The sequence below is a fragment of the Malaclemys terrapin genome, chromosome 6 (genome assembly GCF_027887155.1).
Source record: "Malaclemys terrapin pileata isolate rMalTer1 chromosome 6, rMalTer1.hap1, whole genome shotgun sequence".
NCBI classification, from domain to species: domain Eukaryota; kingdom Metazoa; phylum Chordata; order Testudines; family Emydidae; genus Malaclemys; species Malaclemys terrapin.
Genome location: NC_071510.1, coordinates 93,795,777 through 93,808,081, shown reverse-complemented (window position 1 = coordinate 93,808,081; position 12,305 = coordinate 93,795,777). Strand labels below are relative to the sequence as shown.

General features: G+C 41.2%; 1 protein-coding gene across 1 annotated transcript in view; it reads left to right on the top strand.

The window, feature by feature from the left end:
• The window catches only part of CWC27 (CWC27 spliceosome associated cyclophilin), a 226,383-nt gene that overhangs the window by 14,284 nt on the left and 199,794 nt on the right, over positions 1 to 12,305 (top strand). The window contains exons 4-7 of the mRNA XM_054032130.1: positions 2,404 to 2,547; positions 3,286 to 3,384; positions 3,626 to 3,729; positions 11,792 to 11,861. Of these exons, the coding sequence (XP_053888105.1) occupies positions 2,404 to 2,547; positions 3,286 to 3,384; positions 3,626 to 3,729; positions 11,792 to 11,861 (417 nt within the window). The remainder of the gene's footprint in view (positions 1 to 2,403; positions 2,548 to 3,285; positions 3,385 to 3,625; positions 3,730 to 11,791; positions 11,862 to 12,305) is intronic.

The following is a 12,305-nucleotide window of genomic DNA, read 5'->3' as shown; positions in this document are numbered from 1 at the left end:
CGATGACCTCTCGAGGTCTCTTCCAGTCCTAGAATCTATGAATCTCTGTGTAAACCTGCATTGCTCTTTTAAACCCAGGACTCCGGTTCTTTTCTAACCTCAGGCATCAAAGGAGATAGTTTCTCTTCTTGATTGCATGAACAAATAGATTTATACTACTAAACAGGGAACACATGTGATCAGTTGGCCAGACTTTTTTTTTTTTTTCCAAGTTAATATTAGCATGCAACTTTTGTTAATTTTTTGCGTGCTACAGTATTTTTTTGGAAATGATTCAGTTGCATAAAGTGAGTTTCAAGCTTTGTGTCCAACAAGGGCTACCACATGGAATCAGGGCTGAGCAGGATATTGTTACTGAGATGCCTCTGTGGTAGTTCAACAATGCAGCCACACTATTGGACAGATCTCCATGTGGTAGTAATTTCTTCCCATTCTGGTCTGTGATAGGGTTTACAGACCACACAAAGGCTAAGGTAGTGAGGAACCAGTCCCGGCAAGAGGACCCTGCCCCTCTGCAGCTGCAGAGCATGCTCCAAATAGAGAACCTACTTAAAAGGGGACTCTGACAGTCAAGCAGCTGTGGAGGGAGATTGAAGGCAAGGCTGTCTGGAGAGAGGAAGCCAGTTTCCAGCCTCTGGGACAGAGTGGTCCAAAGGTCTGGACTGTGGGTAAGACCCAACTGGGAAGCCTGGGGTTTGACCCTTCTCTCCCCTAGAAGGGAGAATAACTGGACATTGAGAAGTGAGCTGGGAAGTACCCATTTGACTATGTAGGTTGTTGAGGCTGATTCGGAACTCTCTACTAGGGAGGGGCAGAGTGCTGTAACCATGTCCCAGATTGGGGAGGTAGGAAGTAGCCCAGGGGAAGCTGGTCTGGTGTATCAGCGAGAGGGGACTTAGACATCCTTGCACCTTCCCCTTTGGTCCCTGGCCTAGACCTGGTTGAGAGGGAGGGCCCGGGTCCCCTACCTTCCCCTCCTCCTATTTGGCTGGGAAAACCCAGAGAGAACTGGGCAACGCTGGACTGTAACTCAGATGCCAGGCCCGCGGGCTGTCCAGCAAGGCCATCCTAGGACTTTGGGGACTCTTGAGCCATGGCTTCCCAGTCCACAAGTGGAGCCCTCTACATGATCATGCAAATAGAAGAAAAATAGCCCCTTTGCAGGGTCCCAGTTCTTCTGCCACCCTTGTAGTTGCACACAGATCCATTCCTGTCTCCCAGTTCAGCCTTATAAGACTCGGTCATAAAAAACAGTAGCTTCATACCCCCTGCCCTACCCTTGGTCTTAGGGTGCATCTGTAAATCATGATCATGTAGTGAGTCATGTGTGGGTGGGCCCCTAGCTTATGCAGAGCCCACATTGAAATGTGAGAGGGGGATGAGTGGTCTCATTTTCCTTCTACCAGGATTGATGGTTTGAATCTGATATTCTATTCTCTCTATAATTTTGAGGACCCAAGATGATTTCTCTCACAAGAAATGACCTGAGAAGCAGTTGTAACAGAAGGCTTTAAATACAGGGTTTTCTTCTTTCAGACTGTTCTTAGTATTGGGGAAGTTTGCCTGCTTGTGTGTGCTTAGTTTTTTTTTTTTGTAATGCTAGTTCTATGTGCACTTATGTAAATCACAAGCACCTATTTTTGCACCATCTTTACATTTCCAGGATCTTTGTGTATAGTCAGGGTCTCCCTGGTTCTGTAAAGTTAGTACTTCACATAACAGAATATCGATTGGCTGCGTATTGTGCTATTGCCAACCTGTTGGGCTGGCTAAAAGAACAAAGAAACACAGGAGAAGTGTGTGTGTGGGAGGATTGTATATGATCTTGTATTTGAAGACTATCATAATGTGTATGCATCGGAGGGAGAATTAAGTTTGCATGTGCAACTTTTAATTTCCTATCTTTACATAAACGCTGATCCTGGCTCCTTTACTGGTATTATTAAAATCTATTGCAGAGCTCCCATTGATTTTAATAGGAACTGGATTTGTTCTGAGATGTAACATTTAACCTAAAAAATATGATAGTTTTGATGTCACAAGAAAAATGCAGGTTTTAGTCTTTTTTTCTAATAGGAGAGATTGTGTTTAAATACTAGGTTTCTTTTTTCTTTTTTTTTAATCACAATAACATTGCTTTGAAGTTGACAAATATTTTTCCATTTCTTAGCCTGGTTAACAAGGAGCTCTTAAGCTTGCACTTTTTAAAAAAAAAATCATGTATTTGTTTGCATTGTTGATCTGGGAGTAGTTTTTGATGTTTCCGTCAAGAGGAGTAATTGTGTGCTTATTCATATTGGCATAACAGAAAATTGAGAGAAATGATGAAAGAATGGAAATTTTGTTTAAAATCTTTTCAATTCAAGATCTCTATACTAAACCATCTTCCTTTTTACTTTGAAGGATGAATTCCACTCACGATTGCGTTTTAATCGAAGAGGACTGGTTGCTATGGCAAATGCTGGAGCTCATGATAATGGCAGTCAGTTTTTCTTTACCCTGGGCCGTACAGATGAACTTAACAACAAGCACACCATTTTTGGAAAGGTTCGCTATAGAGTTATGACTTGAATAATGGTTTTGACAGAGACAATTAAATGTAGTTCTAAATTCAGAGAATGTTTTCGTATTATCTTAGTACTTCACACAGCTCAAATGCATTTTTGCTACTTTCAAAGTTATTTTAGTGTTTAAGAACATCTGTTTTTGTCTGTCTCCGTGCCTGACATTGATCTCAATTGGTAGTTTCCCTTAATAGTTAATTTTCCATTGCTTTTCTAATAAATTGAACCTTTACGATACACTTTTTCAGAGTAATCTAATAAAATTAAAAGTGCCGAATGTTGCATATACACTGTTTTTCTATTGTTAATAAAATATTAATTTAGAAATACAATTAGAATATCATTATTCAAGAACAACCCAAACAAATGAAAGCAATAAAATGATGATGGTTTCAAGGAAATGTGGAAATTGTCAAGTAGGTTAGCTCTGTAGTCTACAGAATTTTCTTTAGTTTTATTTTCAATTCACAGCTCCCATCACTAACTTTTGTGGCAGTTAAATAGTTCTTAAACACAGAATCGGGTTGCTAAAAAGGAGAGTCTTGTTGCATTTAAAATATCTGTAGCCATATGTAATCTAAATTTTGATATCCCTCTTTCATATATTCAAAATTATTTGCATAACAATTTCCTTAAATTTTGCAGAATAATTCACAAGCAATCTGAAAATTGATAGGCTTTGAAATAACTAACTTTAAAAAAACTTTTGTGAATTTGCTAGATTACTGGGGATACCATATACAATATGTTACGACTGACTGAAGTAGAAATTGACAAAGAAGAAAGACCACTCAATCCACACAAAATAAAAAGTAGTGAGGTATGTATGCAGTTAATTAAAATATTCTATTTTTTTTCTTTGTCGTCAAACAATTATATTCTAGTAGGATGTATTGGCATTAATTTATCTGAGTGGATTATATATTATTCCTGAAAAAATACATTTCAAAATAGTGTCTTTTTTTAAAAACAAATCTTATTTTTTAAAGAGGTAAGCATTCTAAATGACAGCAAAATGCTTATTAAATATTTTTTATACAAATATTTAACTTTTTCCTTAGGTTTTGTTTAATCCTTTTGATGACATCATTCCAAGAACAAATAAAAAGCTGAAAAAGGACAAACCAGGGGAAGAAGTAAAAAAGTCAAAATCCAAAGGCACAAAGTAATTATACTTCATACGTGGGCTTTTCTTTAATTTTATATAGCTCTAATTATAAAATTATTTCAGTCTTGTTCTATGATATGCTAGTGCCCTTGTATAGTACCTTGTATAGTAAATGTGGTACTTGATTTTTTTCAAGATGGGAGTGCATAAAAACTGTGTTCATAGTTTAAGCAATTTGTCCCTTTTCCTTTATTTCTTAATGCTGAATATTATAGTTGGTAAAAAGATTGTTTACATACAGTTGCAGGTATAAGATTTCAGCATTATATATGCCAAATTACAGTTAAAAAAAACTGTTTAAAGAATAGTAAGGTTGCAAAGTGAAGCAGTTATAAATTAAGAAATGCCAGAATAAAGGGTGCATTTGCAACCTTAATATGGGCCCCTAGTATGTATGCATCATGATACAGTCTCTGGTTTCATTATTATATACTACTTTGTCCAAGACACTGTCACTTCATTCTGTGCATCAGACTGATTGTGTTCTCAGAATGAATCAATACTCTTGTGAGTGACAAAGTTTTCTGTAGGACTTCATATTTGGTGCAGGAATTGGAAAGCGTATAGTTAATAAGGGAAGGGATTGCAAGCAAAATGGTTTATGGTCAAGGAAATTGAATTCCATTCTGGGAATTGGATTCTATCCCTGCCTCTGCCACACAGTTCCTTTGTGATGTTGGGAAAGTCATTTAAACTAAAATATTCACAATTGGCCACTAATTATGTGTTTCTTATTTTCTGGATGTCAAGTGGGAGACATTTGGTGTCAAATTTGCAGAAGTGTAGAGTACTCACATCTGCAACTGAAGTTTGGGAGATGTGTTTTGAATGTATAAAGTGTTACAAAAATGCTAGGTACTCTGGAAAGATCAGTCCTTCAGCGTCTCCAGGTTAGCACCCAAAATTAGTGGACACTTTTTTGACAATTTTAGCCTTAATATCTTTTTGCCTTGGTTCCCCAACTGTAAAATGGGATAATACCATCACCTAATCTCATAGAATTGTTGTATTGATAAATTCATTAATATTTGTGAAGCACTAAGATACTACAGTAGGAGTACCATATCAACATCGAAGAGAAAATTAATAGTTTTGTATTCAGTGCAGGGTTTGGATGGTGGGTATTAAAAACGGTCTGTGGCCTGTTATCCTCTGTGTAGATCAGGTGCTTTGGAGGGGGATGACACACACACAATTTGACATTGAGTTTCACATCTATTTGCAGACAGAGAAATGTAGAGATCCAGGACTCCTGGTTTGGATTCAATTCCAGGTTCTGGAGGGGAGTGTGGTGTAGTGGTGTTAGATTCCTTTTGCTGTTGTGACTGGCCTGTTTCTGTCCCCCTCTCCTCCTGTCCTGTGTTCCGATCCCAGCACCTGCTTGCCTCTCCCTCAGATCCTAACCATTTCCCTGACTAGTTCCCCTCCCCCCCATCCCCCACGCTTGCTCCTGTCACCCGTCTTCCCCTCTGACTCCTGTTATCCCTCTGTTCTTCTTTGAGTAGTGTCCTGTGGGTGCTCCACTTCAGGTGCGCAAGCTCCCCCTACACCTGTGATCAGAGATTTTTGGTAGAAGTGCCTGTTTGGCCGGCTCATGCACCCTACACATCGCTGTGCCTCGTGGTTAGGTTATATTGGGCTGCATGGGCGAATTGCCATCAATTCATTCTCAGCTGCCTTCACCCTGAGATGAAGCATTTAGCATGCCCTCTTAGTTTCACTTAGCATACTTAGTTAGTTCAGTATACGTAGTTTAGACATGTTGTTCTTCCCCATTTGAGGGATGATTTTGGACTTGGTTTTTGTTTCTGGGATATGGTGGGGTCCCCACACTTTAAGTGTTGTTTTTCATGCTGGATACTACGCCAATTAGTATGGACAATCTGTGTCTCTGTTGTGTGGGAGACACCCATATACCATCAAAGTGTAAGATCTGTTCTTCATTCAAGAGCAGATCTAGAAAAAACAGGGAGATAAAGTACAAGCTTCTCATGATGGAATTAATCCTCAGACCAACTTCTGACCTGGATTTCAAGAACCCCTGTACATAGTGCCCTGTCTACCTCCGGATTCTGATCACCAAGAGACTCAGTCACTGAGATTCCGGGAGATCCAGCATTGTCACTCGTCACAGCAGTACCAAAAGTCCCACACTCTTAAGTCTACAGATACTGGCAGGAGTTCTAGATCTCCTTCCAGGAAGTCTTGGTTACTGGGGACCTCAGGGCCCAAAGGGACTGCTACTGAGGCTCCAAGTTCTTCTGGTACCACAAAGAAGGAACCTGCTTCCAAGAGCCATGATACTACTAAGAAAGGCACAATACTGAATACCTCTTCTGCTTCCAGTGACCATGCCCATTTTAGTGGACATTCCACTTTAAAGCGGTTTGTGTCATCAGATCCTTCTGTACCTATCCCAGTGCCTCAGACTTTTTTCCTCTGAGTCAGGACATTCTTGTTCTGTGCACACAGGACTGGCTGCACCGACTCATATTACCAATGTACCTACCTCAGTACCAATGCTGACTTCTACAGGACTCTGCATGGCTCCTGCTTATTTTCCCCTGCTACAGCAGGAATTTCAATACTCAAGAGTCGTCCTGGTATCGAAGGAGCCAGCACCTCCATTACTTACGAGGACCACACATCTCTCCCTACCAAAGTCTACTGGGTTACTCTCTCAACACTTTTTTTCTTGCTTCTACGACTTTGACCACCCAGAGTGAACAATTATCACTTCCCCTACACTATGTTGAGGATCTCTCTTTACAGATCTCCTGTCTACTCTGAGTCATTATTCTCCTTCACATACAGAAAAAGGGGAGGATAGGCAACACTGACCTTTGACCACCTGGGGTGATCAACCATGGATGCCTCCTCTCATGCCCTGTGCTCCCTCTCAGTGACCTCACTAGGATCCTTAGGCCCTGTATTGACAACAATTGTTAAGGGCACTGAGTCCTCGCAGGAAACAGACACACATTCTCTTGTGCCTTCACTTCCTCCTCTCCAGCCAGAACCCGGAGAGAAGACGTTTGAGGAAAAAGAAGCAAGAGCTGACAAAGCGGTTACATCTCCTACATATATCTCTTCATTATTGCCAGATGAGGTAGTAATGCCTCTACCACAGTCCTTGGCAGATGTGTTTAGACATTTCCAGAAGCTGATGAAGTATATCGCCGATACTTTTCAGATCCTGCTTGAGGAAGCCCAGGACTCCCATCATAAACTGGACATTTTACACACACCAGCTTCTCATGTGGTACTCCCTATTAATGAAGCTTTACTAAAGCCTGCCAAGACAATCTGGCAGACTCCACCTATGCCCCACGCACACACTTGTAAAAGTGCCAATCAAAAATACTGTGTGCCAGCCAAGGATTCAGAGTTCTTATTCTCACATCCAACACCAAATTCACTGGTCATGGATGCATTGAATTTATGTGGTAGACAACACAATACGAAATCTACTCCCTATAACAAGGACCAGAAGTGACTAGATCTATTCGATTGCAGGAGTTATTCCTCCACAGTGCTACAGTTCAGAATAGCAAACCATCAAGTGCTCATGTCATAATATGACTATTTGAATTCTAACAAGTTTAACACTTTTATTGACCATTTGCAAGAAGAGCACCACAAGCAATTTAAGGCTATCATACATGAGGGTCAGCTTTTACCAAAGACATTGTTGCAAACCTCCATAGATGCAGTTGATACAACAGCCCGGTCCATTTCTGCTGTGATTGTTATGGGGTGAGCTTCTTGGCTACAGTTGTCAGGCTTTCCTAGGGAGATACAGAGCACAGTTGAGGACTTCCCTTTTGATGGTCACACATTGTTTTTTGGAGTCCACTGATGATTGCCTTCACACTTTGAAGGACTCCAGTGGCCACACTTAGATCCCTTGGAATATACACACTTGCAAGTAAAAGAAAATTTAGCAGGTTCCAGACATCACAAAGATCTCGCCCAACTCACTTCTCTATTTTCTGTAGATCAACTGACGCTCTGACCAAGAGGCTGAGATATTCCAAGAAAAAGCCTGCTATTACCTCTTCTTCATTTTAGCCATCTGAGAAATCCAAGCATTAGCTTTGATGGCTTCATCAAGAGTCTGAACCACCTGCTCCAAATAAATCTGACTCTGCAGTGTTCCATCCTCCTTCCCCACTTTGGATACCCCCCCTTTTCGCCATTTGGATCTGCATAGGAGACACTAACATCCAACCCAGGGGGTATGGGGATTGTACCATCTTGGTTATTCCATCTATTTCACCTCCCATCCCCTTTTCCTGTCTCTTTTCAGAGACCCATCTCACGATCAGTTGCTGAGTCAGGAGGTTGCTTCTCTCCTATGCTTAGGGGCTATAGAACCACTTCTAGTTCAGCACGGGAGGAAAGGTTCTGTTCCAAATATTATCTGGTCCCCAAAAAGAATGGAGGATGGAGATCAATATTAAATCGCAGATGTCTCAACAACTGCATGAAATAACATAAATTCAGGATGGTGACTCCTACAGCTATTATTCCCTCTCTAGATATCAGGGATTGGTTTGTGACTCTACCTTCAAGACACTTATTTCCACATTGCAATTCACCCCCTCACAAGACCTTTCTTTGATTTATAGTCAACCACAACCACTTGCAATACCAAGTGCTCCCTTTTGGCCTTTCCTCTGCCCCAAACATATTCTCAAAGGTCATGGCAGTCCAAGCCGCTCATCTACATTGTGTAGGCATAATTGTCTTCCTTTTTCTCAATGATTAGCCACTCAGGGACTGATCATATCACGAGGTCCATTGGCAGTACATATGATGAGGTCTTTGTTTCATACCTGAGACCTCCAGATTAACCATGAAAAGTCTGTTTTGATCTTGGTTCATTGGACAGATTTTATATGAGCCTTGACAGGTTTGCGAATCTGCAGAATCTTAGTACAAAGATTCAATTAAGCCCTCAGACTTCAGCAAGGAATTGTCTTCCGCTGTTGGGCCATATGGTGGAGTGTGTCTTCATGAATCAACATGCCAGATTGCATCTTCAGTATTTCCAGGAATAGCTCAGGACAGTCTACATACCAAACAAGCACAGACTTGACAAATAGGTCTCTCTTCCCCTTTGGGTTCTGGACTTGCTCAATTGGTGGAAGAACTCCTCCAAAGTCTATGTGGGGAGTTCTCTTCTTTCAACCTCCTCTGACTACCGTTATCACTTCAGACAGATCCCTTTTGGGATGGGGGGTGGATCTCAGTCCTCACACCATCCAGGGCAAATGGTCTTTCTAAGAGAGTCTCCTGCATATCAACATTCAGGAGTTGAGGGCAGTCAGGAATGCTTGCTCCCATTTTCTTTCACTGAACAAAGCCAAATTAGTCAAGATCATGACAGACATTGTGTCCTGCATGTTTTATATCAATTGACAGAGGGGAGCACGCTCCCCCCCCCCGACTCTGTGCCAGGGAGACAAAGCTCTGAAATTAGCATGTAACCAACATGATAGCATCTCAGCTTCTTATCTCTCGGGTATACAGAACATCACAGCTGACCACCTTCGCAGACGCTTCTCTAAGAGTTATGACTGGAAGTTGGATTCACAAATCCTCCACAGTATATTTCTAACCTAGGGGTTTCCAGAAATGGAACTTTTTGCCACTGCTGCCAATGCAAAGTGCAGCAAGTTTTACTCGGGGGGGGGGGGGGGGGGAGGAGGGGAGAGATTCGTGTCTCGGTCACTGGGAAATGACTTTTTTATTCCATGGGCCAGGAGTTGTCTTTATTCTTGTCCACCAGTGACATTGATCTTGAAAGTTCTCAACAAGATCAAGCAGGACAAGGATTAGGTCATTTGATTGCACTGACTTGGCCAAGGTAGGTTGGTACCCTTACCAGTTCATTTCACTTCTCATCCACTGCTGAGACTTCCAGTTGGTTGCCACCTGTTATCTCAGGGGGCTGGTCGCCGACCACTTCACCGGCCAATTTGGAAGTTATGTGACCTCAAACAAGGCTCGTAGATGGTTCTCGGGATAGAGACTTCCCACTTAACAGAGATACAACAGGTTTTGTTATACAGCAGAAAAACATCTACAAGAAGTAGAAATTTCACCTATGGTGTATCTGTCGGCAAGTATCTCTTGACCACGCTTCTCTTTCCACCATCCTGGATTATCTGTTAGAATTAAAAAGATCAGGTATTGTTATGAGTTCTGTCAAGGTTCACTTGGCAGCAATAACAGCCTTTCATTAGTCTGTGGAAGATTTTTCACCACAACTCCAAGATTTCTTAAAGATTTGAATCGTTATCTATAGGTTAAGGAACATACCCTGGTATGAGTCTTGAATGTGTCCTTAATTGCCTTATGACACACCCCTTTTAGCCATTAGCTACATATTCGCTATTCCACTTGCTCATGAAAACAGCTTTCTTGGTTGCCTTCACTTCTACACAGAGAGTGGGAGAATTGAGGGTTTTAATGGCAGATCTCCCCTGCCCCACAGAATTCTTCAAGGAACAGGTTTCATTACGGTCACATCCCAAGTTTCTACTCAGTGTCCTCTGAATTTCACCTTAATCAGACCATTCATTTACCATTCCCCCCAAATCACATCACTCCAAACAGAAAGCTGCTTTCCATATCTGGGATGCCAGAAGGGCATTAGCCTTCTATCTAGAAGGACCAACTATTTTGAAAGTCTCCCAGACTGTTTTGATTGTGGACACATCTAAAGGATCCACAGGCTCCACCCAAAGTCTCTTGTGGTGGATCTCTGCGTGTATTATTTCATATTATGACTCTGCCAACATTCTAAGGTGCCAGCCCATTCTACAATGTTGCAATCGATGTCTATGGCATTACTAAAGGATGCTCCAGTTGCTGACATTTGCAGAGCTGAAACCTGGATTTCAATATGTACTTTGGTTCATGTCCCTAGATCAGATGTGGCAGTTGGCAGTCCAGTTCTGTCTTCAGTATTGGGTTCTGCTCTGAAGATCCTTCCTTCCTCTGGCGATACTGCTCAGGAGTCACCTGAAGTGGAGAACACATAGGGACGTTACTTGAAGAAGAAGGAGAGGTTACTCAACTTGTGCAGTAACTGGGGTTCTTCAAGATATGTGTCCCTATGGGTGCTCCATTAGCTGCCTGCCTTCTCCCTAGGGACTTTGTGGTAGATAAGGAACTGAGGATGGTTCACCCACCTAGTAGGGCACATGTGTGGGCCAAACAGGCACTGCTATCGAGAAAATCTGATGAAAGGCCCAGAGGGTGCATGTGCACCTAAAGTAGAGCACCCATAGGGGGACACATCTTGAACTCCAATTACTGCTCAAGGTGAGTAACCCTCTCCTTCCTCCCCATCCTCTTTTCCTTCTCCCGTTTCTATCAGTTGGCTTCTCCTCCTAGATGCCTAGGTACGAGCAGTCTCCCTGCTCTCAGTTCCTGTGCCTTGCACCACATTGGCCTCTTGGAGCCAGGAGGAGCAACTGTGTAAACTGCAATCTTTTAGAGGCATATAACTTGGCTAAAATTGGGTGAATTTCTGTGAGGACGGCAAAAGGCTCGCTCTTGACGCTGGGACAACCAACCCCCTGTTATATTTCTAGCTCCTTCTTTAAAGCAAGAAGTGCTAGAGCCTCTCAATAAAATAGTTGTAAGAATTTTTGTAACAGGGGCAAAACAATGCTTATTTCCTTATTCTCTTTCTCAAACGTCTGGATGATTTTTAGCTGAAATTTACAGCCCACTACACCCTTCCTCCTCTCCCCCCTCTGCAAAAAAAAAAAAGAAAGAAAGAAAAAAAGAAATCAGCTTGAGGCAGAATGGAATGGAAAATTTTGGCCCAAAAAGTTGAAGTTTGGCAAAGTTATAAGCAACTAAAAATACCTTTTGTTTAATGGAGGTGAAGTAGCAAACATGTAGCTAATGGTTTAAATGAGACCATGCCAGTTATTTACTGGATGTTTTATTTATTAGAATTTTGAAATTTCATATTTATTGTTTGCATGTTCAAAATGTCACTGGATCAAAATGTATTTTTTTGTTTTGTTTTTTAAAGAAATTTTAATTTGCTTTCGTTTGGAGAGGAAGCTGAAGAGGAAGAAGTGGAAGTCAACAGAGTTAGTCAGGTACAGTTCCCAATTACTATTCTCTCTCTCCATCTCCTGTTCTTATTGTTTTTCTTTTGGCAGCATTGTTTTATAGTGATAGTCTATCAGTTTGAAACCTTGAAAGTTGTTCATTTTGTAGTTTTTCTAGATTCGATCAATAACAATTTAGGGGTAGGGAGGAGTTGCATACTTAGTTTGCAGCATTCTATTCTCAGAAGTTGCAGTCTTTTAAATTAAATTATTGTTTTGTCTTGTGTAATTTTGAATATGATTTTAGTTTTCTCACTTTTATAATTGTTTTGTTGTTTCTTTAAACACAGTATTGTTATACTTCATAGCATATTAGTGATTCTGCCATTAAAAGCCCATATAGTGTGTGTGTGTGTGTGTGTGTGTGTGTATGTGTGTGAACTTTGTTAAAAGAAAGTTGTTTAGCTTGCAAAATGAAAAATTCAAGTTAGG